Below are 27124 nucleotides of genomic sequence, written 5' to 3' on the forward strand. Positions count from 1 at the left end.
CGTCGAGACCCTCTGCCTTCACTGCCACCTTTCTGGCACCGCACCCGACCCCATCGCTGTTTCCCGTAGGTGAAACCAACCATGGTTTGTAAATACACAAAATATAGCTTCTGATTTCTTGGCGGTAGAGGTATCAAGGCTCCCCAAAATAGACAAGTCATTAGAAAAACACCAAGATAATTTACACACTCAACATAAAGAATACATATTCACTCAAAAAGAGGTACCATCCATTCTGTAACACAATTTGAACTTATAACGGGGTTTTTTAGACACAAATTCCCTTCTCTGAATAATTTACATCACTTTTCCAGAAGTAAAACCTGACAAACATTAAATGACCAAATTCCATAGTACATACATTTAAACCTGTTCGGAACCCATTCATTAACATCGTTTTTGTAGAAAGTATACGGTAATTATTTAAGCTGTGGACTTATTTAAGCTGTGGACCTGTCCTGTTAAAGTTTACTTATCAATGCATACTGTTTTTTCCCCCCCTCCCCCCATTTCTGAACCCTTTTTATTTTTCAGCCCACTGCTTTTCTCCTTTCATTGGCTTTCACTTCATTTACTTCTACCTTGGCGATTTGAATTGCTCTATACTGAGGTGTAGTTGCAGTGTAAAGTTGAAATAAATTACCATCAAAAACATTTATATTTCTAGACTGGATGTTCACAAAACGTATCGCATTAAAAATAATTCCATATGGGGCATTTGTAACAACTAACATTTCATTCCATCAACGCAATGAAAGCACTTGCACCTATCTGATAGCATTTGTTGTTGTGAACACAGCTACCATGGAAGAAATTCAGCAAACTATCTTCTACATTTGCATTAGCTTTTGCGTATAGTAGCTATATGTTGTGTCCCCGAGTGAAAGGATTGCAATGATGAAAATGGGCTGAATCGTTTTAGGTTGCGTTTCGTCCTGATATAAGATGCTGCCTGTCAACAATCCCCTAATGAGATCTACTGATAAACATGCCTATCACTAACCAGGATCCTTAGCATAACAGCATCAACGCCACTAAACCTTAAAGGAATAGAACCAAATAAAATGTCTCATTCTCTGGTCCAGTCAGAAAATATCACATCCAAAATACAGTATTTAGGGAAAAGACAATACATGCAAGATTTATCAATATACTTTTAAAATCCCAAATATAGTACCTTAAAGTGGACCTATTATGCTATATTGGAAAAATACATTGTAGGGCCATACCTATACAAAACACGTTTTTGCTTAAAATACCAAACAGATCACCCATTGTAGCCATGCCTCATACTGCTCATACCCCTCTTTTGCAGCCCTATTAGAGAAAAGCGGATTTTGGGTCCTTAGCTTTAAAAAAAAAAGAAAAAGAGGCGGAGCTAATGCCTGATCAGAATTCTACCGGAGATAAAGTTACATTCTGCTGTGATAAAACACCATCCTATTCTAAACCACATCAAGGATTACTTCTGAAACAGTATGGAACTCAAATGCTTTTTCTCTTGCGGGTTTATCACAAGGTGAGTTCCTTTTTTTATTTCCTGCTTTTTAAACACATGTGCTCTACAGTACAGGTTAGCTCTGAGTGTTAGCGAGGCTTGCTAATGTAAACAAAGACGAGATTACGTCCAAAACACGTCAGGCAAATCTGTATCCGCTCGTTGTACCCACGTTTTTAAAAGATTTGGGTACGAAGGAAAAGAGAAAGGGTTTTATTTTCTGACGCTGCATGAGTTCCCCGACGCACCGGGGACACATATTTATGTATAAAAGACATCAAAAAGTGCATTTTGCATGATAGGTGTCCTTTAAATTATAAGCATGATAGTGTGACTGACTTTCTTTGAGACTGACCTATGAGCAGAGAAGTGCACTTCTTGTTGGCCGCAAACACACACAGACATACTTTAAAAGGCTTTGATTATGTGTTGGACTTCCCATCTTTGGCCAGAGCACTCCTGTATTACTAGTGCATCCTTTTTAATCTCCAGACATCTTTTTGTCTCTCTGTTCTTTATCTCCTTGCCCTAGAAAAGAGAATACATGTAAACAGTATGTATACACATTACACAGTGTGTCATCATTAAACATTCAGACGACCGCAACATTTTGAACCATGAGCTAACCCACACTATCATTTCAAAGGGTGGTAAATGCCAAATTACGACATGCATTTTCAGATTTGGTGAAAACAGATGTGGTTTGTGCAGTCATTTGATTAATAGTGGTAAAACAATAACATTTCAGATATGTCAAAAACACCAACGGTTAGATATAACCACTCTTAGTGAAAGCTAACACAATTTAGTGTTAAAAATGTTAATTTTAAATAAAAGTGTTAAACACATTAGGTGTTTAATTTGATGCTAATACTTTAACAACAATATTTTTGAACACAGGGCTTTTACTAGTAACAGTATTTTACCAGTTGCTTCTTTTGCTAGATTACATTTAATTAATAGTACCTGAGTGAAGTCCCAGTAGATCCCCATTTTCTTCTGCAGAGCCTCTCTGCAGTTGAACAGTCCTGGTTCTGTTTCTTTATTCCCAATGTCAGCTATACACCGGTTGTCATTGTACTTGTGGGACTTGATGCCGCCAATGTAGAGCTCTCCGTTTGAGCGATAATAAGTCATCTAAAAAGGATTTTAAAAAGCAGTTTTGGCAGTTAAATCAGCAGCAAATACAACAAAGATTAAGTATTAATCTTGAAAACTACTTTTGGAATCTTAACTTACCTGAGGTCCATAGTAGTAGCAATTGTAGGCGATGGGTGTGTTTCCCGGCACTGGACCTTGGTCTATGCACATGTTGGTATCAAGATTCTTCATCTTTAAGTAGGGGAGAGAAAAAAAACGATATAACTGGGGGCTCAAATGAAGATAAAACTGCTGTGTAGGAGTAGATCATTAAAAACACACACCTTGCAATAATTCTACCACCATTCAAAGCATTAGATGAAACTAAACTTACTCCTCCATAGGCTACTAGGTTGTCCAAGGGATCCAACTTGGGATACACATTTTCCAGGTACCATTTGAAGGGTTTACAGTTCAACCTTTTCCTTATTTCTTTCCTCTCCGTGACATTCCCAATGTCAATTCCATGATTCTGCAGGGAGTATAAATTGTTATTTTGTAGCTTAAGTGATTGAAATTCCCTCAAAGATGCCCCCTTTATTGTCAGAAGTTAAGGGGGCATGGGAAAGAAATGCCCAGAGAAATCTCAAAATGCACATAAAGCTTTATCAATAGACAATTATATTTCAGTCATAAAAACATACTGACAAAAACATCAAGTATACTAAGCTTTAATCTCCAAAAATAACTAGTTTTAAACCGATTTCTAATACAAATCGACAGGGTTGTTATAGTTAGTTTGTTTCATCCATTCTCAAAATGCCAGCAGGTTTGAATTTGGGGATGATGTAAATAAACGCTGCAACTGCAGTTTTTTTTATTCATTGCTTCATGTATACAAAGTGCCAAAGAGCTTAAGAGTAAAAAAAAAAGGGTTACAATAACCAACTCCCGCTCTTTCACAGACATGACTGCACACTTCTTTGGGACAGCATCATTTTGCTATTTTCAAATTGTTGGCACACGATGGTGATTAATATGTGTTTTATAATTTGGGGGCCATTTCACAATGAAAACAGCCACTTATTCACAATTTACTTTTAGTTTGAAGTGCCCACAAAAGTGCCACATTTAGTTTGCCCACAAATTAAGTACCTCAAATGGCAAGTTCCAAGCCAAATTGACATTGTGTTTGTATTCATCCATCCAGACTTCTGCTACCCTCATGGCGTTTCTCCTCATGGCTACAGACAGATCAGGCATGTAGGGCTTGTGGGCCCTCTCAATGTGGGCAATCTTGGAGCATGGAACTACTTCAATACTGCCTCCACATGTCCACACCTATACGAGCAAAAAGCAAAACATGGTATCCTTTATACTCATTTATCAAATAGAATAATTGTTCTGTCAACAAAATTATTAGTTCAGGCGCAAAGCACACAGTTTGCAGGACACCATCTATTCCTGGCAAAGTAGCAAGACGACCATCAATCAATCAATCAATCAATCAATGTTTATTTATATAGCCCAATATCACAAATGTTACATTTGTCTCAGTGGACTTCACAGTTTGTACAGAATATCAGTATGACAATACGACACCCTCTGTCCTTAGACCCTCACATCGTACAAGGAAAAACTTCCAGAGAAAACCCCACAGTTTAAAGGGAAAAATGGGAGAAACCTCAGGGAGAGCAACAGAGGAGGGATCCCTCTCCCAGGACGGACAGACGTGCAATAGATGCCGTGTATAAATTGAAAATATAATACATTTGCAACATAGCAAAGACCAGCAAAGACTCCAGGAAGTTACCAATAAAGAAATAGTCATTATACACATCTCTATCCTCCGTAACATAGCTGTTCACCTCACAATCATTAAAACAAAAATAGTGACAGGGGTAATGGTGCTTAAATATGGAATGCCATTAAAGCCAAAATTAAAATAAATAAATAAATAAATAAATGCATAAATAATTAAATAAATACATATATATAAATATGCCTATGAAATAAATAAATGAGGCAATAAATATGTATACATGTACATTTAAATACACATTTATTTATTTCATGGGACTTGTATTTCATAATGACACGTTTATTTATTTCAGGGGACTTGTATTTCATAATGACACATTTATTTATTTCAGGGGACTTGTATTTCATAATGACTCATTTCCATTCCTTATATGCAAATGAACGGGGCGTGGTTAGCTCACAGATCCAGACCAAAGCAACAGCACCACAACACTGACTCAATAGCCGCATTCACACCGCATTTCCCTGGTACTTTTGTTCTTTAGTTCCGTTGGTACCAATAATGTCGCGTTCACACCGCCGGGACTACTCAGTGCCGGGAACTCTTTTGGCCATTTTCAGTCCCTGCTAGAGAGGTGGTACGAACCTGGTGATAAAAGAGTGCCAATTTCTATTCTATTTCTATTGGCTGGGCGAATTGCGAACCACGCCCCGTTAGACTCTGAATTTTTTTGTTAGGCAGCCATTTTTTTCCTAGCTACAAAACCACATCCACACCTGAGCGAGTAGTTTTTTTGTACTTTAAAGCAGTTATGACCACATGTACTACAACACCGGAGCGGTGGAATGATGAGGAAGTGTCGGCGCTTCTGGCAATTTACTCTGAGGACGGGATGCAGCAGCTTCTACAGAAAGCAGTTCCCAACTCTAAATGTTTTGAGCAATGTTCGCAAAAGCTACTTGAGCGGCGTGATGCCGTTATTGTTATGTCTTGACTGTGCAATAAAACAACAAACTGGCGAAGCTTTATTTATTGTGTCCCACCCCAAATTTGCAGAATAGAAGAATGTGAGAGCAGACCTGTGTCAGTGGTTGAATGTATCTACAATGTTGCAACCTTGTGCAACAATGGCAGGTGCAGAAACACAAGTCTTGCACACATAAACACAAGTAATTTATCATTTCATTTGTTTTAGATAAATAAGGGAAAAACACAAAACAACGGTTAATGTCCTTTTCCAAAATCAGCCTGGGGGGGTAATATATAATACATACATAAAGATAAAGTCCATTGTTATAATTGGGTATTTTATTTGTAAATTACCCTATTATACAGTATATATATATATCATGTACAGCGGGTGGGCTTTATGTCCCCTCCCCCGTGTAGTTATTCTTTTCTCGCTTTTTTTTGTACTCGCCGTGAAGTGGTTTTGCGGCCTGCCAGTAAACCCAGAGAAGAAGAAGAAGACGAAGTGACGTCAGCGTAATCTTGCCTCAGGGAAAGTACTGCGGTGTGAATGCGATTGGCACTAGCCCCCTGGCGGATTCAGTGCCGTGGTACTTTAGTGCCGGCACTAAAGTACGGCAAGTCCTGCGGTTTGAAAGCGGCTAATAGCTCTTGTTTCACACTCCAGTACTCTTAAGTGGTTTGCAAACTGCCAATAAACCAAACCGGTTCCGGTTCAAGAACCGTTCTTGTGCTTTGCTGGTGCTTAACTGGTTCTTCTCTGGTTCTGAGTCCAGAGCCAGTTCCGGGCTACAGTCTGATTCAGCTCTGGTTCTTCCTGTTTCAGCCGCAGCGGAGCCGCCGGCTCTAAACACCGAAAACCGGTTCTTAGCTGACCCCACTTGGCTGTCCGGCAAGAACCACGCTCACGTCGGAAGGGGGCGAGATTAACCTGAGCCATAATAACAGTTTATGGCGAGTATGGAAAATGAAAGTTGTAACAAGCAGTAGCGCTGAGCAAAGTGACTAGAAGGCAACCACACACTTGTAAAAAAATAACACTTTATAAAGTCAGGCAACATTAACCAGGCTTCGTTTGATTCTGTTTATTTGTACCTTACTTTAACCATCCGTTCACTGTCATTGATCATTGTGGAGAGCAGGCAGAAGTGTTGTTTTGTATTATAGCAGCTATCAGATGGAATCAATACATGGGCTGCACAGGTTGTGCTGTCGGACTATCACACGGTGCCGGTACGGCGGTACTCAGTACTCAGTAGATGCGTCATGAGGTGCCGCCGCCACTTTGCCCGCCTCGCCCGCCTCGCCCCCAGAGCAGCAGTCTTCGTTGCCCCAAACACCGCCACCCCTCGGCGGCCCGCAAGTGCCAGTGGACCTCGGCAAAACAGAGCCTTCCCAGGTATATTTAAACAAGTTCCCAACTCGCCTGTACAGTGGGGTAAGCTGCTCATTTAGCAGATCATGGTTTAAAAACAGAGATTGGCTGGAATTTCCTGTAAAAAAGATGCCATCTTCTGCTATGCCTGTAGACATTTCGGTTAAAATACATCTAACTCAGATGCCTTCACAACAATTGTTACCAGAGTACCAAACGCTGTCTCCTGGTACTCATCTGAGTAACTCACTAAAATGAAATGACAGTAAAACAATTATAGAGTTTAAAAGGGGAGTGATTTGTAAAATATCCATTAAGAAATAGAAAATCTGTTTACAGTTCTGTTTCATATGGATGTTGAGAGATGTATCCATAGATCTCCAAGTGCACCAGATAGATGAATTTAACTTCAATATTTAAAAAAATAATCTTGTGTTAGATCCACTCCCCACTTATAAAAATAGCACTTTACCCCTGCACCCCCTCTAATCTCAGATGCACCCTGAGTCATTTTGTTTACGTACAGTGAGCCTTCCTAAGATATACAGAGACAAACCCACCAGCCTTATAGGATATACTATGACTTTGAGCCAAATTCTTGTTTTTGTGCTGTATAAATAAATTGACTTGAAACAGTTGCTGATTTAGAGTACTGGCACTTTTTTATTCCAATTCAAGCACTGATCATAATGAAAAGGTAACATGTGCCTGTAGAAAACGGCTTATGCCACAATAGGATAGCAACAAGTAGTCAAGATAGTCAGATTAGCTTTGGTTGCTGTTGCATAACTGCGGTCAACTCAGCCGTCTCTCGCTTTGGCTTGGTCAAATCAGCAGCTATTCATTTTTGAGTGCGCAATTAATAGCGCCTTTACGGTAATCGCTGTACAAGAGTAAAATAATGCATGTTTTTTTCTGCTTTATTTGCAATACAAGTCATTTGTACCATAAGTTCTTAATAAAACTGACACTGTTTGACTCAGTCCTAGTTTGACTGCTACAATACAATGAAAATGTTACTGTGTACTTTTTGGGTAATACTCTCTCAAAGTCCCCTCCTGAGAAGAAAATCATGCCACTTTTGCTGTATTTGATGAGAGATACAATTATTTGTAGCAATAACTTCTTAATAAAAGTGGCACTGTTGGACTCAGTACTTGTTAGACTACTACCCCAAATACATGAAGTACTTTTATTGTGTACTTTGAGTAATACTCTGTCAAACTCCCTTCCCGAGTACAATAATGCATGTTTTTAGCTATCTTTGATGAGAGATAAAATGATATTTTGCCATCTCGCCCCCTTCCGACATGAGCGTGGTTCTTGGTTCTTGCCAGGCAGCCAAGTGGGATCAGCTAAGAACCGGTTTTCGGTGTTTAAAGCCGGTTCTTTAGAGCCGGCGGCTCCGCTGCGGCTGAAACAGGAAGAACCAGAGCTAAATCAGGCTGTAGCCCGGAACTGGTTCTGGACTCAGAACCACTTAAGCACCATAAAGCACAAGAACAGTTCTTGAACCGGAACCGGTTCGGTTTATTGGCAGTTTGCAAACCACTTAAGAGTACTGGAGTGTGAAAGAAGAGCTATTGAGTCAGTGTTGTGGTGCTGTTGCTTTGGTCTGGATCTGTGAGCTAACCACGCCCCGTTCATTTGCATATAAGGAATGGAAATGAGTCATTACCTAACCCTAACCCTAACAAGTCAGGGCTACCGCAGGGCCACCACTCTATGCATTGAAGCTTTGAATGGCATGTTGACAAACTCCATTGGATCTTGGCAGCCGCATACGACTCATCTCCCAAAGTTGCCTTCCCTTCTATTTTACACCGTCAGGGATAACGTCCATTGGGATCCTAATACAGCGCAAGCCATGTTGCACCACTGGATCAACCATTTGGGTTTGCACTAGGACCACCAAGTGCAGAGCTGCCTTCCACTCATTCGCTGTCCAACATAACCAACCTCTCATCCTTTCATCTGTCACCTATGGAGCAGTCGGTCCTGGAACGTGGCCTCACGTTTATCCCGACACCCTCACTCCCAGACTGCCAAATCTTAAGTAGAGACCTCCATGTTTACCACCGCCGTCTCAAGCTCCTCGACCACTTCCAATTCAGCACCACCTACACTCATCTTCCCTTCACCCTGCCATCTACCTGGGAACCCACTTTAGAGTCGGTTTCCCTACCCCTGCAAAAATTAATCCATTCGAATAGTCGTACTCTAGACCGCCTCCGTTCCCACAACCACAACAACCAATCAAACATCACACCTGGACAATTATTGGCCCTCCTATCCTTGGCTGCTAAATATGAAGTGGTCATTAAACCTGCAGACAAGGGTGGCCAGATTGTCTTTCAGAACAGGACGAACTATATATTTGAGGCAACCCGACAACTAAGTAATACCACTTACTATCGACCTTTAACTGAGCCACTCTACCTGGAAATGCAGAAATTGGTAAAAATCCTGGTAAATCAGATGCAAAGCCAGCATCTTTTAACAGCCAAGCAAACCCTTTACCTTCTTGGTCCCCCCATACCACGGCCCCGCTTATTTTACCTCCTCCCCAAAATCCATAAACCCCCAGCTAGTTGGTCGATTCCCTTCCTAATACCACCAGGAAGACCCATCGTTAGCGATTGTGGATCGGAATCGTACCAACTAGCGGAATTCATAGATCACTACATCAACCCCCTTTCCCATAACCATCCCAGTTACATTAAGGATACTTTTACATTTGTCAAAAAATTACAACCCCTTTCGGTCCCCTCCAACACCTTTATTTTCTCCATAGATGTGGATTCACTATATACCAACATCTCCACTCCACTCGGACTAAATGCAGTGAAGAAAGCTCTCCTGTATTCTCCTGACCCTACCCGCCCGGACCTATATATTCTGAAATTCCTAGAGATTACATTGACCAGAAATGACTTTCAATTCAATTACCAATTTTTTCTCCAAGTTTGTGGTTGTGCCATGGGACGCAAATATTCCACCGCCTATGCAGATATTTACTTAGCAGACTGGGAGCAGTCCGCTATGCGCAAATGCCCCATCCTTACACTCCTATATCTCAGGTACTTGGACGATGTCTTCGGACTTTGGGAAGGCTCAGAAGCATCCTTTTTAGAATTCTTTAACATTCTTAACAGCCATCACCCACAAATTAAATTGAAGTATACACTTAGTTTACAACACATTCCGTTTTTAGATACAGTGGTTTTCTTCACGCAGGAAAATGAAGGACGCAAATGTCTCTCAACAAAGGTTTACTTTAAGGATACAGACAGACATTCCCTTTTGTTTAAAAGCAGTTATCATCCAAAACATACATACCGCTCAATTATCAAATCACAATTAATTCGCTTCCATCGCATCTGTTCTCTCCCCCTTCATATAGAAGAAGCAACAAAAACTCTGTTTGAAGCTCTCTTGCACTGTGGCTATTTGAAGCGCTTTATAGGTACCATTAAAAGAGAAGTGTCTGAACAGTTTGCAGTAGAGGAGACTATGGAACCCGAATCATCCTCTGACACCAACCTTATCCCTTTTATCACCACCTTTTCCCATCACCTGAGTTCCTTCAACAGGTCCATCAAGCAACATTTTCGCTCCATGCAGTCCACCGTCCCCTCACTCACCCCCTTTAATACTATTATGGCATACCGTCGGAATAAGAACCTAAAAGATATCTTGGTTCACACAGCTCTGAACAAGACCGTCATCATACCCTCAAACCTTGATATCTATTTCACACACCTCAAATTCCTCGCCGGCACAGTCCCGGGCCAGGGTGCCACGATCTGGCAGCCTTTTACCCTCCTCTCCACCAATTTGGTATATGCGATCACTTGCAAGCATTGTAAGAAGATTTATGTAGGAGAAACTGGAGCAACTTTAAAACAAAGACTTTATCAACATCTTTACCAAATTAAAAAAATCAACAACAATAAATTACTGTACGCCCACTTCATCCGACACACCATCTCCAACCTGTTGATCTCGGGTCTCGAATCAAACCCCTCCTGGTCCCTCGGCCAAAGGAGAGCAGCTGAAAGAAGATTGATTTGGAGACTTTCCTCCAAGTCACCTGCGGGTTTCAACGACGCCTAGCCACCGCCCCTGGTTGGAGTCGAACCCGGACCTCCCAGTCCCAGTAACGACAGCTTATCCCCTCAGCTACCCTTCCAGTATATGGAATTGCCCCTAACCCTTATCCTAACCCTTACATTTTCCCTTATCAGTATTTATTTCTCCCTGTCCTAAACCCAATCATTCCCCAGTTTTGTCCTACCCCTTAGCATTATTTCAACCCCTCTTTCCCGTTTTCCTCCTCCTTCCTACCCCTTAGATTTGATCTATTGCAATCAGCTCTCTTTGTGTGTTTAAATTATTCTTTTAAACTAAATAGCAACAGTGGTTTTATCTTTTAACAAATTCAATGTGAAACATGTGCCCGTGCTCTCCTCTGTCACCACTAGATGGTGACAGGTGACCTCTATTTCTTCACCTAACCCTAACAAGTCCCCTGAAATAAATGAATAAATGTGTCATTATGATATAAAAGTCCCTTGAAATAAATAAACGTGTCATTATGAAATACAAGTCTCTTGAAATAAATAAATGTGTCATTATGAAATAAATAAATGTGTCATTATGAAATAAAAGTCCCATGAAATAAATAAATGTGTATTTAAATGTACACATATTTATTGCCTCATTTATTTATTTCAGAATGTATTTCATAGGCATATTTATATATATACACTGTGTATTTATTTAATTTTGGATTAAATGGCATTCCATACTTAAAGCCTGAGACTGCATCAGATGTGATGTTGGATAGGCGACGCTTACTCACTCTAATTCCCAGCTCCACATTTTCACCACCGTACACTTTCATTCCCTCATCGAGAACTCCAATTTCTCCTAGATACTTCCTGTCAGCCACTAGGATTCCCATGACAGATGGACTCCTGAAATAAAAGGAGTAAACTGTGAGTCGTGTATCATTTTAAACATTCTACAGTGGAATACATGAGTTTCATTTCAAATCATCAAGAAAGCCTCATCCATGTTATATTTGTTTGAGACATGTAAAACAAGACTGGATACACTTTTACTTACTTTCCAGGCAGTGAGCCGTCCATGAGTTTGTAATAATCGTCGGAGAAACTCTCATACATGCACCATAAAGCCCAGTCGAAGGCATGTGCGGCTGGTTCGTATGGAATAACTGTAAGGTCATCATAGTTGACTTTGTCAAACACAGGTGACGTCACCACGGTCCGGTCCGCCTTGATCTGCGTCAGCAGAGGTTCAGCCCTGCATGAGTGAAAAGAAGGGAGGAGAGCAGGTTCACTCTTCACTTTGATAATTTGTCGAGCCCTGACAGTCGGTCTACTGGAGCAATTTGTTTCTGTTGCTTAAGAATGGAAGCGTTCATGTGTTGCAAACTTCCCACCTTTATTATTTATGGGACTGTGGTAATAAAGTTTGACAAAGAAAAAGACACCACATACTTTTACGATGGCAAAATAATCGACCACAGGCTGTAATGCTATTAAAATGCCTGCTAAAAACATTTCAGCAGGTAAAAAGATCAGTTTACCGCCACATGACTACCAGGGATCTAGTTAATAGCTCAAATGTTAGGACAAATAAGTTAGCTGTAGTAATCGCAAAGATCCTGCATAGCTTTCTGATTCAACCACATTTAATGCTTCAAACCAGGTTGCATAGTGTCAGAATCAATACAACAGAAATAATTATTGTTAGCCTAAAACAGACATTTCGACAAAAGGCTTGAGGGTCAGATTGTCACCACTTTCATTTTCTTCCTGCTAATGCCTCTCTTTTCCAGTTGCTAAAAAGACTCATGTTTTAAGTTCGGCAGCCAATATATACTTGGTAGTGCATCCCAGCACTTCCAGCAGCTTTTGCAGCAGTTTGAAGCAGACTGAATTGACTGTTGCAAAATCAGCTTGCCATACTATTACAGTATACATTTGTAATTGACTAAAAGGTTCAAGCCTGAGCAGCACTCGCCCTTCTCTCATTACCAGCACTGCAAATCCCTTGTGCAAGCCCCTTAGCTTCTGATTGCCTCAGTGTGGCTGCTCAATGGTCAAAAGATCAGGCTGCGGTTGTGATGGGATCAGACTGTTGTAGTGGGATGTTGCAAGTGTTTGAATAGGGTGTTCCTAAAGCTATTATTGCAGGTGACTAAAGACTTTGGAAACACGCCCTCCAGTTTAAAAAAATTGCTGTGTACATTTATTAAATTGTGTAACATTGTGATTATTTCAGTATTGGCTTGGGAATAACACAAAAATATCTTGTTGAGAGTAGTTTAAAGGTTTTAAAATGTCTACCAAACTACATCCAGAAACATTATCACCTTTCAGGAGCAAGTGTGCAAGTGTGCACTCAGCTGGCTGGCTCAAATGAAAAGGTAAATATTTTTCTCTTCAAACATAACACATTACTCTAAATGTTATAAATAAACTAACATTGAAATGGATTTATTTTTGTCATACTCTTACCACATTTCATGGACTTCAATGTGTGCATCCAGGATGGCCACCACGTCAGCAGTAGCAGCCCTCCACCCAGAAGCCCTGGCGTATGAAAGGCCTCGCTGCTCATTGTGCCTCACTCTTGTAAAGCGGAGGGCTGGGTTCTGCTGCTCAAGCGACTTCACATACACGTCAAAGTCACCCTTCAGGTCCTCTTGAATTGAGAGGATAAAGTGGGAATATGTTATGACATTAGGGAAGAACAGGAGTGACAGATTTGTTTTTTCCAAAGCAAGGGGGTGATACCACTTATCTTAAATTATACTGAAAAGCGTTGGATGTTTAATTAATTATAGGATGGACAAATATGAGTTATATTAGTACAATCCAGTGCCGCAGCTCTAACATTTATAGTACATTCTCCACCCTTCTTTACACAACTTCTTTACTCTGTTGACTAAACTGGTGTCAATTCAGTTCTGTTAGCTTATGTTATCTTGCAGAGTTTGATTAAAGATTGATAGGGTTGGATATCGTTTTACAGCTAACACCTGGATACCTTAGCATCAAGACTGTAAAACACGTTTGCAGAGCCTTGTCCAAAGGTCACAAAGTACAAATTGCAGGAACTCTAAAGCAGACTAATACATTATTTTACACTTACACATTTTAAAATGTGTGGTTTTATTGGTGATAATGTGCTGGAGCTGTAGCAACATGAATTCTCGTTTTTGTCATATCCAGCGTATGATCAACAACATGTGTTTAAACTGATGAATTATATTTAGTTGACATGCAAGTGTTTCTTCAAAAGATAAAACGTTACAGATATGACAGTAGCATTCATCTTCTGAACTTACTCTTGCCAAGAGGTGTATTTCCTAAAGTATTAAACTATTGCTTCAAAGCTGGAGGATCATTTGACAAAATGCCTTCTGGGAGATTTACAAGACTTCTGAGAAAAGTATATTCATATAAAAAAACTGATACAAATCAGGATTCCAGTCTAAAAGCAGCAATATATTTAAAAACTAAAAGACATGTTCCAGCAGCATCGGCATCTGCACAAAGAAACAGGATTTAGCAGTAGCGTAATGTGATTCACTTGAAACATACACACCATTCGAGCTATTATCATCCACCAAAATAATCTCCTTCAGCAGGTTTTTAGGGGTGCGGTCGATGATGCTGCGCAGGGCTCTTTTGAGGATCGAAAGGTCCTCATTCAGGTAGATCAACACCACCCCGATGCTTGGCAGATCCTTTGGGTAAGTCTTTTTAAGACACCTGTTCAGAAACACAAGGTACCCTTGTCTTTTTAACAAGCTGTGTAAATGTTTAATCCAAACAGACCTCATGGTAACAAAAAGGTGAAGGATTGCCAGCAAACAAATTAGGTGAACTATAAACAACCTTTAACCCTGCATTGTGTACAAAGTGACACGGTAGTTATGGCTTCATAGGAGATAACAATGCGTACCTTTTATCCCTGGTATCTGCAATAGCACGATCTAGAGGAAGGCGATCACTCAGAAACACGTTGTAGCCGTACTTATCAAACAAACTCTGTGCCTCTCTTTGCTCATCCTCAGACAGATTCCCACCCCACTCCTTGAACAGGGGGGAGTCAGGGAAGAGTTTATTTGACTTTTTCTTTACAGGGGCCTCCTGTTTTTCCTCGATCTTTTCTTTAGGTTCCTCTTTCTGTTCTGGGAGTTTCTGGGCTGGTGGCTGTACGACCTCTGCAGCTTTTCTACTTCGCTCTACTTCCTCTTCGAGCAATTTCTGCATGGTGTCCTGCTTCTGCTCAAAAGCTTTGAGTAGGTTGTCTTGACAAAACAAGCAAAATGAGAATCATTTGTTCTATTAACCATGATAATTAATTACTATATTGACCCACTGAACCAAATTTGGCACATTTTAAGCAATTTTTGACACCCTGACAATAATAAGATCAGATATGGGCTTAACGGCACATTTCAGGTAGGTTGAAAGGTATCGCTGACCCCTGACAAGCACTTAGAATTATATTGTCAGAAAGAAAACATAAACATTTTCCTGTTCTAGATGATTCGCAGTTGAACAAACTGGAAAGAAGCCACAAACTAGGATAAATATCTTTACAAGTAATTTTTCGTGAGCAATGCAGCCTGTGGTTAAAGGAAATTATATTTTAAATAACATTTTAGACAAATGTTAATGACTTACTGCAGGTTTTGATCAGTTGAGAATGTACTGTATCAATAGCACACATTTGAACCTCAGTAAGCAAAATATGTATATGAATATATTAAAATATATAAACACATCAATAAATGTTGGTTAATTTTATTTCAAACTTTTTGTTATACCTTTAAAAAAGTTGCCATTTTCTAAGGGCACTTTTATACATCATTACAGATATCTGAATGAAATGAGCATGGAAACATGAAGATAAAAGCACAGGGTGTCTAATAACTTAAGTTTAATCCAATTAAACATAATTGCCTTACAATTTCCCCATCTTTATAGGCTACCGATTAAACCTGATTAAAAAAAAAAGTAAAAAAAGTTTAACATGAACTTAGAAAAAACAAATCATTTCCTTGACTCACAGAGGTTGTTGACGCTTGTCTCCAGGTCAGATAGACTCCTGATCACCCGAGGAGTTTCAATCTCTTTTTCGGACCCCGCTGTATCCTCATATCCACTCTTTATATGCAGGCTCACGTAGAAGATGAGCCCAATGATCATTAATATGAGGACTGCTCGCTTTAATTCTGCTCCTCTCATACTGATAGCAGACCCGATGACTGACCCAACACCAAGACAATAAAAAACAACTCAGACGCCCACAGTGCGATAAGACTGTACTGACGGTTACACCTATGCAGCTGATAAAATGCACATTGGGTTGTAGGTTATTTTGTTGAAAGGCGAGGTGAGACCTGCCCTTCACCTGGCGCAAGTGCTCCTAATTTAATAATTAGTAACGCCCCCAGCTCTGGTAGTTGATTCCGCCGCTAACCGTGTGATGCAATGCAAACAAACCTAAACACTCTATCGTTGTGAAATAAGATTTGAAACAAGGACACAGGTAGCAACCATTGCTGTATGTAAAAGTGGAACAAGGGGGTAAAAAAAAAGCAGTTTTCAGACGTAAGTAGGCTATGTGAATTAAAAGTGGTAGGTTTATGGTAGTGATGAAGCCTTATGAAGCTTTGAAGCTTTCCAGCCAATTGGTTCGCAAAAGGGTTCATCATGGGCTTCATCTGGACACAAATCCCCCTGTTGGTTAAAGTGTGTAAAACAGGCAGATTTTACATCTCAATAGTAGGCTATGCTCTATCTCCTACCGAGTTCCCAATGAGTAAAACCTTAGAATAACTCTAAAATAACGAACGTAAAATCATATTTTCATGTTAACAATATTGTATTTATTCCAGTTGAATGATTGTGGTTGAAAAGCCTAAGGAGGCTGGTAAACATTGCAAAGAGGATTTGTATTCCTTAATAGTATTCGTAAACTTAACCATGTTGTAGCCTGAGAAAGGCTAAACCATATCAAAGAATACATTTATGAACTACATTATCACATTTAGCTGTAGCTAACAAACAAAGGTTGTGCACCCCTGCTATACATGGATCAGAAGATGGCTATCAGGCGGGTCCTTATCTTTGAAGTCCCAGTGCATGGGTCACTGGTTTAGTTTTGCCTGACAACCATTTTAGTATCAGTTGTTCTGTCTTTCCTTCTTAGATAACCTCTGGCTGCTGGAAATGTATACGACATGGGGATGTTAACCGGAGTGACTCCAAAGTAATTCAGGATATTATTGGACAGAAAATGGCACTTAACCACACCATACCTCAAGAGATAAATCCATGATTTGACTTTTCTAGGTACATATCTAACGGTTACATCTAATTTATTTGATATGTGCATGAAAAATGCAACGTTTTCAGTTTCACTTTCAATGTGAGATAAACTGTAGCAAGGCACAACCTTTACGCCATCACACCTTAGCAGCCAAGACAAAGGTCAGATACAAGTCATACATGATTGTGCCAATCTTCACCTTCATAGAATTTAAACTCTGCCCCATGTTGAATTCTTCTTCCTTCACTGTTATTGCTTCTTACTGTTGCCATCTTTATTAAACCGTTAAGCCTGACCGCTTTTTTCAAAAAAGCCTCTGTCTGCGGGAAAGATTCCCGTAAAAGATTTGTATTGTCTTCTTTAGGCTTTTGTGAAACACTGAGTTATTCAGTGCTGTGGTATGATAAACACACAAGTTAATGTACCTGCAGGATTCTTCTGCTTTCTTTATGTAAAACAGATCAATAATCTATAATGGTTAAGTCGCCTCGAATAAAAACGATGAGCGACGAAAAAGTGAAACACTTAAAGCAAGACAAAATCTCGAGGATACTTTTTATTAGTTTATGTACAGAATATAGTTAATGACCAAACAATAAGAGGGACTGACATCCTATGGCTGCCCTGGTGTTGTTGCTATTCTAATAGCTGACAGTCTTGGCGGGCTTTGTATCATCCTGGTCAGCTTCCAGGTCACGGAAAGCGCGATGGCGACGTAAAATCTCGATTGCCTTTTGTTCTACAGAGGAAGGAGTGATGCCTAGATCCTCCAGACCAGGGAGTCCTGGGTACGTCAGGTCTGTTGCGTGAAACTGGCAATTAAAAAGCACAGTGCAAAGTTAGTGTTGGCTTTAGAGGCTCCATAGTTGTTGGCGCAATTCCCTAAAGTTTAACTTGTTTCAAAATCTTGGTTGTCTTACCCTGTCGATTTTGTCTGGGGTTGTCCAGGGCTCGAATGGACTCATTGCGAAAAACTGAGCAGCAAGGCTAAAGAAAAAACACACAAAAAAAGAAACAACTATAACACGATTGTCCTCTGGTGTATATGACAAGTTACTATTTGTTCTGTAAAGGGATATGTTAATGAGTAGGTTGCTGTTTGTTTGTATAATGTGTTCAATCAGCACACAATACACATGTTAAACATTTCTGCAGAATTCAGGGATGCAAACTCATCAGGTATGAAAAAGGTGACAAGGATCCGAGCCCCCGGCTCCCCCACCCCACGGAATGACAGAGGATTTTAGCAGTCAGAACAACTAAAGCAGCAGTGTTAATAATAACAGAAACGCCAAAGAGTCACATCTAATAGAAATATATAAAAGCATTTATTTTAAATTGTGGAGCAGTCAGTTTATAATTTTGGCAGCACTGTTGAGCATTTTGAAAATGTATTTTCATGCCTCTGTGCAAGGCTTAGTCTTTCTATCTTTATAGCCACATGGTGTAAAGCAGGGGTCGGCAACCTTTTTGATATGAAGTGCCATTTAAAAAAAAAAAAAAATATCAGCTTGCCAACGATCGAGAATCATCAACGGGGGGGGGGGGGGGGGGGGGGTTGAGGAGCTTGACGCTCGTCAACTATCAGCAGGAGGGCGGGGGAGCCTCGCTGCGGGGAAGCAGTGTGTGGACCTGTCAGCGCAACTTACATGATGCCGAATTTAACAAACACATTTCAATAATTTGTTTAAACGGCATAATAATAAGGACGATCGTCCGTTCTGTGATTCTCCAGAGCACACGTTATGATATTAGGAGTCAGAGTTTGATGAGATCGCTGTCCCTTTAAGAGAGAGAGAGAGGGGTGTGGCTATTGCATGTGTGTTTGTGTGGGTGGTAGAGCGACAGTGAGGGAACGTGTGTATGTTTCTGGAAGTGAAACGAGGAAGCAGAAAAACAGAGGTCTGATGTATTTTGTGAAACAGAAGAACAGCTAAATAAATGCAACGTCCTCCCAAGAAGAGCTCGCCTTTCTCCAGTCATTTAAGCTAAAGTGGGTTATTGAACCTGAAGCTTGTTTCTTCTGCCCTCCTCGAATACGGTCTGGGAGCCGACAGGAAAGTTCAACACACAGATGGCCAGTCCGCCCCTTTGTAGCATATTATTTCGATGAGAGATGAGCAGATCGCCACTGGGCTTTCAACTAAAGACACAGCCACACAAAAACTGCGGCATTTGTACAGCTCCTTATGGATACTGCAATTAGTGAAGTGCTTTCCTCTGTGGTGAAACGATCAGCACTGCACCACGGAGGAAAGCGGCAGAAAGTCACCTGGAGTTAAAGAGAGCGGGCTGCGTTGCGTGCATGGCTTCCTTCTGCAGGTAACGGGGAGACGCGCTCTGGCGGCGGTCTCGTTCAGGATCCGAAAATACATTTTAAATATTTTTGCATACTTATTCCACTTATTCCTAGTGTGCCACTGGTTACGGTTCCGCGTGCCAATGCTGGCACGCGTGCCAGGGGTTGCCGACCCCTGGTGTAAAGTAACTAAGTTCATAAACTCAACAAGTACTATACTTGGGCACAATTTTGAGATACTTGTACTTTATTTAAGTATTTCAATGTTTTGCTACTTTGTTCTTCTACTCCACTACAGTTCAGAGGTACATGCTGTACTTTTCCTCCACTCCATGTATTTAATACCTGTAGTTACTTTACAGATGTGGATGAATGATGTGAAATATAATCAAGTGTTAATTCCGACTTTAGTTCCACCTGGAGTAAATTCACAAGCTACCCTGCAGTATACAAAGTCATTCAAACTAGCTGCACCTTTACCGGCTTTGAGAACACTTTCATGATCAATCATTATAAAAACATATCATATCTATTATTCTGAAATGGACTAATCTGCACAATGACTACTTTTACTGTCGCTACTTTCACTATATTTTGATGGAATACTTTTCTACTTTTACATTTTGAATGCAGGACTTTTACTGTAACAGAGTATTCCTACACTCTGGGACTATTACTTTTACTCAAGTACAATATCTGAGTACTTCTACTTTTACTCAAGTACAAGACCTGAGTACTTCTACTTTTACTCTAGTACAAGACCTGAGTACTTCTACTTTTACTCAAGTACAAGACCTGAGTACTTCTACTTTTACTCTAGTACAAGACCTGAGTACTTCTACTTTTACTCAAGTACAAGACCTGAGTACTTCTACTTTTACTCAAGTACAAGAATTCTACTTTTACTCAAGTACAAGACTTCTACTTTTACTCAAGTACAAGATCTGAGTACTTCTACTTTTACTCAAGTACAAGACCTGAGTACTTCTACTTTTACTCTAGTACAAGACCTGAGTACTTCTACTTTTACTCAAGTACAAGACCTGAGTACTTCTACTTTTACTCAAGTACAAGACCTGAGTACTTCTACTTTTACTCTAGTACAAGACCTGAGTACTTCTACTTTTACTCAAGTACAAGACCTGAGTACTTCTACTTTTACTCTAGTACAAGACCTGAGTACTTCTACTTTTACTCTAGTACAAGACCTGAGTACTTCTACTTTTACTCAAGTAAAAGACCTGAGTACTTCTACTTTTACTCAAGTACAAGACTTCTACTTTTACTCAAGTACAAGACTTCTACTTTTACTCAAGTACAAGACTTCTACTTTTACTCAAGTACAAGATCTGAGTACTTCTAATTTTACTCTAGTACAAGACCTGAGTACTTCTACTTTTACTCAAGTACAAGACCTGAGTACTTTTACATTACATTGCATTTAGCTGACGCTTTTATCCAAAGCGACTTACAATAAGTGCATTCGACCAGGAAGATACAACCTTTAAGAAAACAGAATCATATAAGTACATCAGGTTTCATAGAGCCAAACATTTCAAGTGCTACTCAACTGGCATTTAGAAAGCCAGCCCTTTATTAGTATATAAGTGCTTTGTTAGTAATTCAATCGCTCGAAGTGGAGTCTAAAGAGATGAGTTTTCAGTTTGCGTCGGAAGATGTGTAAGCTATCTGCTGTCCTGATTACAATGGGGAGCTCATTCCACCATTTTGGAGCCAGGATAGCAAACCCACGTGTTTTTGCTGACGGGAACTTGGGTCCCCTCGCAGTGCGGGTGCAGCGAGCTGTTTGGCTGATGCAGAGCGGAGTGCACGTGCTGGGGTGTACGGTTTAACCATGTCCTGGATGTAGGAAGGGCCAGATCCATTCGCAGCATGGTACGCAAGTACCAGTGTCTTGAAGTGGATTCTAGCAGTTACTGGAAGCCAGTGAAGGGAGCGGAGGAGCGGTGTGGTGTGGGAGAATTTGGGAAGGTTGAAGACCAGACGAGCCGCTGCATTCTGGATGAGCTGCAGAGGTCGGATGGCACATGCAGGTAGACCAGCCAGGAGGGAGTTGCAGTAGTCTAGGCGTGAGATGACGAGAGCCTGGACCAGAATCTGCGCTGATGTCTGGGTCAGCTGGGGACGTATCCTCCTGATGTTGTAAAGCGTGTATCTGCAGCAGCGGGTTGTAGCAGCGATGTTTGCAGTGAAGGACAGTTTGTTATCTAGGACCACACCCAGATTCCTTGCAGTCTGAGTCGGGGAAACAACAGAGGTGCCGATGTTGATTGTTAGGTCAAGAGTGGGACAATCTTTTCCCGGAAGGAAGAGCAGTTCAGTCTTGTCAAGGTTGAGCTTGAGGTGATGAGCAGACATCCACCGAGAGATGTCTGCTAGGCAAGCAGAGATGCGTGCGACGACCTGGGTCTCTGAGCGGGGAAAGGACAGAATTAGTTGGGTGTCGTCAGCGTAGCAGTGGTATGAAAAACCATGCGGGCTAATGACAGACCCGAGCGAGTTTGTGTACAGGGAGAAGAGGAGGGGACCAAGAACCGAGCCCTGAGGGACCCCTGTAGTTAATTGACAAGGGTCGGACTCGGACCCTCTCCAAGTAACCCTGTAGGTGCGGTCGTTGAGGTATGAGGTGAGGAAGGAAAGTGCAGTGCCTGAAACTCCAAGTTCTTGGACAGTGCGAAGGAGGATCCGATGGTTCACCGTGTCGAATGCAGCAGACAGGTCCAGAAGGATGATGACAGAGGAGAGGGAGGCTGCTTTAGCAGTGTGCAGTTCGTCAGAGACAGCAAGGAGAGCAGTTTCTGTTGAGTGACCTGCCTTGAAACCAGACTGGTGCGGATCCAGAAGGTTGTTCTGATGGAGATAACAGGAGAGTTGTTTAAAGACAGCGCGTTCAAGTGTTTTAGACAGGAACGGGAGGAGAGAGACGGGCCTGTAGTTAATAACATCAGACGGATTGAGAGTGGGTTTCTTAAGGAGAGGGTTTACTCTTGCCTCCTTGAGACTGTTTGGAAAGTGACCAGAAGTTAGAGAAGTGTTGATGAAATGGGTGAGAAATGGTAGAATATCAGGAGCGATAGTCTGAAGGAGGTTTGAGGGATAGGGTCCAGAGAACAGGTGGTAGGACGGGCAGAGGTAACGAGGGTAAGAACCTCACTTGGAGAGAGAGGGGAGAAGGAGGTCAGTGTGTGGGTGAAGGGAGGGTCTGGTGACCCAGCGGTGAGTAAAGGTGAGTCAGAAAAAGAAGAGCGAATATCATCAACCTTTTTTTCAAAGTGGTTAACAAAGTCGCTTGACAGAAGGGAGGAGGGGGGAGGTGCTTTGGGGGGTCCAAGAGGGTGGAGAAGATAGAAAATAGTTTTTTGGGATTGGAATAGGAAGATTGGATCTTATCTTGAAAGAAAGTGCTTTTTGCCTGAGAGATGGAAGCAGAGAAAGAGGAGAGGAGAGCCTGATAGGTTAGGAGGTCGTCATGGTATTTGGATTTCCACCATTTCCGCTCTGCTGCCCGAAGGATGGTTCTATTAGCACGCAGTGCGTCATTTAGCCAGGGAGCAGGAGGGGACTGACGAGCCGGCCGCGATGTGAGAGGACAGAGAAAGTCCAGAGAGGATGAGAGAGTCGAGAGGAGAGTTTTTGCAGCAGTGTTTGGAGGCAGGAGTTGGAACGAGTCAGAGGAAGGGAGGGCTGAGAGCACCGATGAGGCAAAGGTAGAGGGGGAGAGGGAACGGAGGTTACGGCGGACAGGAGCAGAGTTAGAAGAGATTAGGTTGTTATGTTTGGAAAGGGGTAGAGAGAATGAAATGAAGAAGTGATCGGATGTGTGGAGCGGGTTTACAGAGAGGTTAGAAGTAGAGCAGTTCCTTGAGAATATGAGATCAAGGACATTGCCAGCTTTATGAGTTGGTGGGGATGGAGACAGTGAGAAAGCAAAGGTGGTTAACAGAGATGTTAGTTCAGATATCTTCCCTGTCTGGAGGTTGAAATCTCCGAGAAGTACAGCGGGAGGGCCAGTTTCAGGGATGTGTGAGAGGAGATTATCTAACTCCTCCAAGAAGTCCCCCAAGGCGCCTGGTGGTACTTCTACTTTTACTCTAGTACAAGACCTGAGTACTTCTACTTTTCTTCTAGTACAAGACCTGAGTACTTCTACTTTTACTCTAGTACAAGACCTGAGTACTTCTACTTTTACTCAAGTACAAGACCTGAGTACTTCTACTTTTACTCAAGTACAAGACCTGAGTACTTCTACTTTTACTCAAGTACAAGATCTGAGTACTTCTACTTTTATTCTAGTACAAGACCTGAGTACTTCTACTTTTACTCTAGTACAAGACCTGAGTACTTCTACTTTTCTTCTAGTACAAGATCTGAGTGCTTACTTTTACTCAAGTACAATATATATATATATATATATATATATATATATATATATATATATATATATATATATATATATATATATATATATATATATATATATATATATATATATACATACTTATACCACCTCTGTTTATAGCCTATGAAAAAAACTATTCGAAATAGAAGGCTAAAGCTAACGTTAGCAGATAGTGACAATGTATGCTAGCTAGCTAGCTCAACGATTCCTTAAATGATATTGCCACAGAAAAACTTTTCAGTTCACATCACGCTCTGCCACTCCGACAGGGAGTTCTGGTCTGAACACCTGAACGGCCCGTTCTAACAGCTGTTCACCAGCGGTCCAGTCTGTGCCACAGTGACTCCGGACGCACAGTTAATATTAACGAACGCACCCGTAGGTAATGTAGCTGCTGAAGCTAGACCATCCTCTCGGAGCAGCAGAGCTTTATTATACATCCATGAGCAGAGCCGACAGGCAGGAACACGAAAGGTGACAAGTTTGAATCACTCAGAATTTGAAATGAGAAAAAAGAAACCTCTAGAAACATGTGTGTTAATACCTTTTGGTTTGGTTGAGTTAGTTTAAAAAAATGATTAGTTTTCTTAAATAAAGCACTTACTGGTATAGTGGGCGGGGCAGGGGGTAGGCCACAAAACGTTTGTGTGCCACTGCGAAGATGTACTCCACCAGGTCATGCAGGAGGTAACGGTTTGGACTAGAAACCAGGATAAAAGGAGGAAGAAAACAGGTTAAGGAAGAGATTCATTTCCATGTTAGTCTTTGCCGACACAGATACAGGTCATGAACTATGGACGACAAGATATGTAGACAAAAGGTGTTCCATTTTTCTATGCACCCAATGTCCTCCATACAGATGATCGGAATGCTTTTTTCCACTTTATTGCAAATTAACATTATCCGCTTGCATAAAGAAAACAGAATTGCTTTTGTCAATTGACTGTATACATTTCAGAATACACATTGTTCAGTATGATTAAACCTTCTTTTCTACATGCGACGGCTGTATACGTGTCATATGTTCAGCTTTTAGGTACATTTTATAAAGCTAAAATCATAACTTTTTCCCATGTCACTCGGGGACCTCAGAGCCTCTCATTGCTGCCTGTGCAAGAGAGCTACAGTAGGGATAAGAGCAGGCAGGCAGCAATTGGATCTCAATGCACCTTGGTACCACTTTTGATGGGATCACCTCAGACACATGTGAAGGCCATGTCTGAACAGGGTATTTGTGCAGGGTTCTGTCTTTTCTTTCCTCCCAAGACTAAAAAGTTATACTTTTGTAGGATTCCTATTGTCCTACTATTAAAAATACAATAAAAACATGTATTTCTGTGCAATGCAGCCATTCAGACCCAGGAAATGTTTTGATGCATTAAACTTTAAGGACTACAATGAAGTGTTTTTTTTTGTTACACTATAATGGCTGATTGATCTTGCCATGAATTAAAATCTGTAAATAATGTGTGTTTTGTGTTATGATTGTAGAATTTCATGACTGCTCTAGTCCCAGGGAAAGGTTTTCAAACAAAGGGATTATTTAAGGGCTGAGCACCACCTACCCAACTAAAGCGTAGGTCTTTCCATTAGCATCCGGGTCTCTGATAGCATTGACAATGGCCTTGGCCACATCCACCACCTGCAGGAGGAAAGAGATGGTTAAGCCAGGATTGTTTGAACATTTAGAGTTATTCACTGTGTATCGTTTCCTTAAGACAAACAATAGAGATGGATAGAATAGAATCAATGGGAGCAATACAGTGATGCTCCTTGTGAAATTCCTTCTGTCTTAAGCCAACTTAACCTGAAGTCAGGAGCTTCACAGAGACTCAGCTGCTAAGCGATTTCTGGATATTTAAATGTGTGATAAAGGGATAGATTTCAGAAGGGGTATTGCTTTAAATAAACGTACATAAACAGGCTGCTTCACGGTCTTCTTCCCCGGGATATGAGTGGAATAGCATTCCCAAACCAACGCATATCTGAAAAAGATTTGAAGAAACACATAGCATTTGGAGTGAAACTCTTCGAACGTCTACTCCCACTGTCAAACAAGTGGTCCAACTTGTTTTTTTAAATATAGTGTATATGCCTGTGTTCGTAGAAGGAGTGTTAGAGCATTTTAGAAAAAAAAGACCCGTTTCTCATTAGTCTAATTTCCCCTCCTCGAGACTTAGTCCCGCCCACAGGAGATGCGAGCGGAGGACTGATGAGGGGAACCGAGGAGAGAGGAGGGGAAGCAGCAGGCGGTTAGAGAAATGAGAACTCCTCTACTCTGAGCGGTCATTTTAAAGAGACATCCATTAATGATGACAGGAGGCACAGCAGCCCTGTGTCTGATGGACAGATGTGTTCATGACGACTTATATATTTACTTTGATTCATTGGCAGTGCGTTATAATGAGACAATAACAGGCCACACACACAAACAAATCAAGTTTGATTTATAAACGATTTTTGGTCGAGCCAAAGTGCTGTACATATAATAAAAATAAGATACAGTAGAGACACTTTACAGCTAATACAATAGCACAGATTGTTCAGAATATCAGTATGAAAAAAACCCGACACCTTCTATCCTTAGACCCTCACATCGTACAAGGAAAAACTTCTGGAGAAAACCCACAGTTTAAAAAGGGGGAAAATGGACACACTCACTCACTCACTCTCTCTCTGGTCGCTATAATGAGGAAAATAAATTACGGGCCAAAAGTTTTATTTACAAGTATTAAAAGTAAGCAGAGGACACCAAACCACCTGAGACCTGTCTGTCCGCTGCATCTACGCACACACTGTACCACACATACCTGCAGCTCCTAAAGCATATAATCAGGATACAGCCATTGTGTATTTTATTATGTGAAGCACTAAATGGTCTTAGAAAAATATTGACTGTTTGTAGATATCTACTAAACTAAAGCAAATAAAGAGAGTAGGCCTGTTATACTGAGTGATATATATTATACACACTGCTCTGCTTTCTGCACAGAGCTCACAGCTGTTCTCACTGTAAACATCGCATCGCGATGAAAGCAGTTACTAAAATAATATCCAGGGGATGCATGCAGAGCTGTCATTGGCTGAGATAAGTCCGGCCGTGTGTCACGCCTCTTTGAGACATCTCCGTTCCAGGGTTTCCGCTAGGATTTTTTTTTGCCGGTCAAATGTCCAGACAGAATTTATTTTACCGGACAAATTGGAAACTTACCGGTCATGTTTCAATAATAATAATAATAACAATTGTGTTGCAGAGTTTCCGTTAGCAGGTAATTACCGGACTAGGACTGGATATGCTGATGTTTAAAACTCAATTAATGGGAGTCATTTTTATATTGCTT

At 41.0% G+C, this 27124-nt stretch overlaps 2 protein-coding genes across 2 annotated transcripts in view; both read right to left on the reverse strand.

Annotated features, from left to right (window-relative positions):
* Positions 1-1695: 1695 nt before the first annotated feature.
* On the reverse strand, positions 1696-16141 carry LOC307039261 (putative polypeptide N-acetylgalactosaminyltransferase 8). Its single transcript, XM_079681141.1, has 11 exons — positions 15800-16141; positions 14686-15034; positions 14326-14492; positions 13233-13419; positions 11815-12012; positions 11549-11663; positions 3734-3919; positions 2973-3110; positions 2738-2830; positions 2465-2635; positions 1696-2026 (listed from the first exon to the last, which is right to left on the reverse strand). Exons 1-11 carry the CDS (start codon positions 15975-15977, stop codon positions 1907-1909), a joined length of 1902 nt encoding a protein of 633 aa, XP_079537267.1. The 5' UTR covers positions 15978-16141; the 3' UTR covers positions 1696-1906.
* A 1466-nt stretch (positions 16142-17607) lies between these two features.
* The window catches only part of ndufa9a (NADH:ubiquinone oxidoreductase subunit A9a), a 12762-nt gene continuing 3245 nt past the window's right edge, over positions 17608-27124 (reverse strand). The window contains 6 exon segments of the mRNA XM_079680450.1: positions 17608-17876; positions 17985-18051; positions 24388-24483; positions 25349-25425; positions 25699-25730; positions 25733-25768. Of these exon segments, the coding sequence (XP_079536576.1) occupies positions 17706-17876; positions 17985-18051; positions 24388-24483; positions 25349-25425; positions 25699-25730; positions 25733-25768 (479 nt within the window). The 3' untranslated portion in view covers positions 17608-17705.

The sequence above is a fragment of the Notothenia rossii genome, assembly GCF_949606895.1.
Source record: "Notothenia rossii genome assembly, chromosome: 5".
Classification (NCBI taxonomy): Eukaryota; Metazoa; Chordata; class Actinopteri; order Perciformes; family Nototheniidae; genus Notothenia; species Notothenia rossii.

Excerpts from the sequence above, each read along its gene's own strand:
- LOC307039261 (XM_079681141.1), bottom strand. The coding sequence starts at position 15,977 with ATGAGAGGAGCAGAATTAAAGCGAGCAGTCCTCATATTAATGATCATT. Across the intron at positions 2,636-2,737 it reads GCTACTACTATGGACCTCAG|ATGACTTATTATCGCTCAAA; the intron begins GTAAGTTAAGAT and ends AATCCTTTTTAG. Across the intron at positions 2,027-2,464 it reads TCTACTGGGACTTCACTCAG|GGCAAGGAGATAAAGAACAG; the intron begins GTACTATTAATT and ends TCTCTTTTCTAG.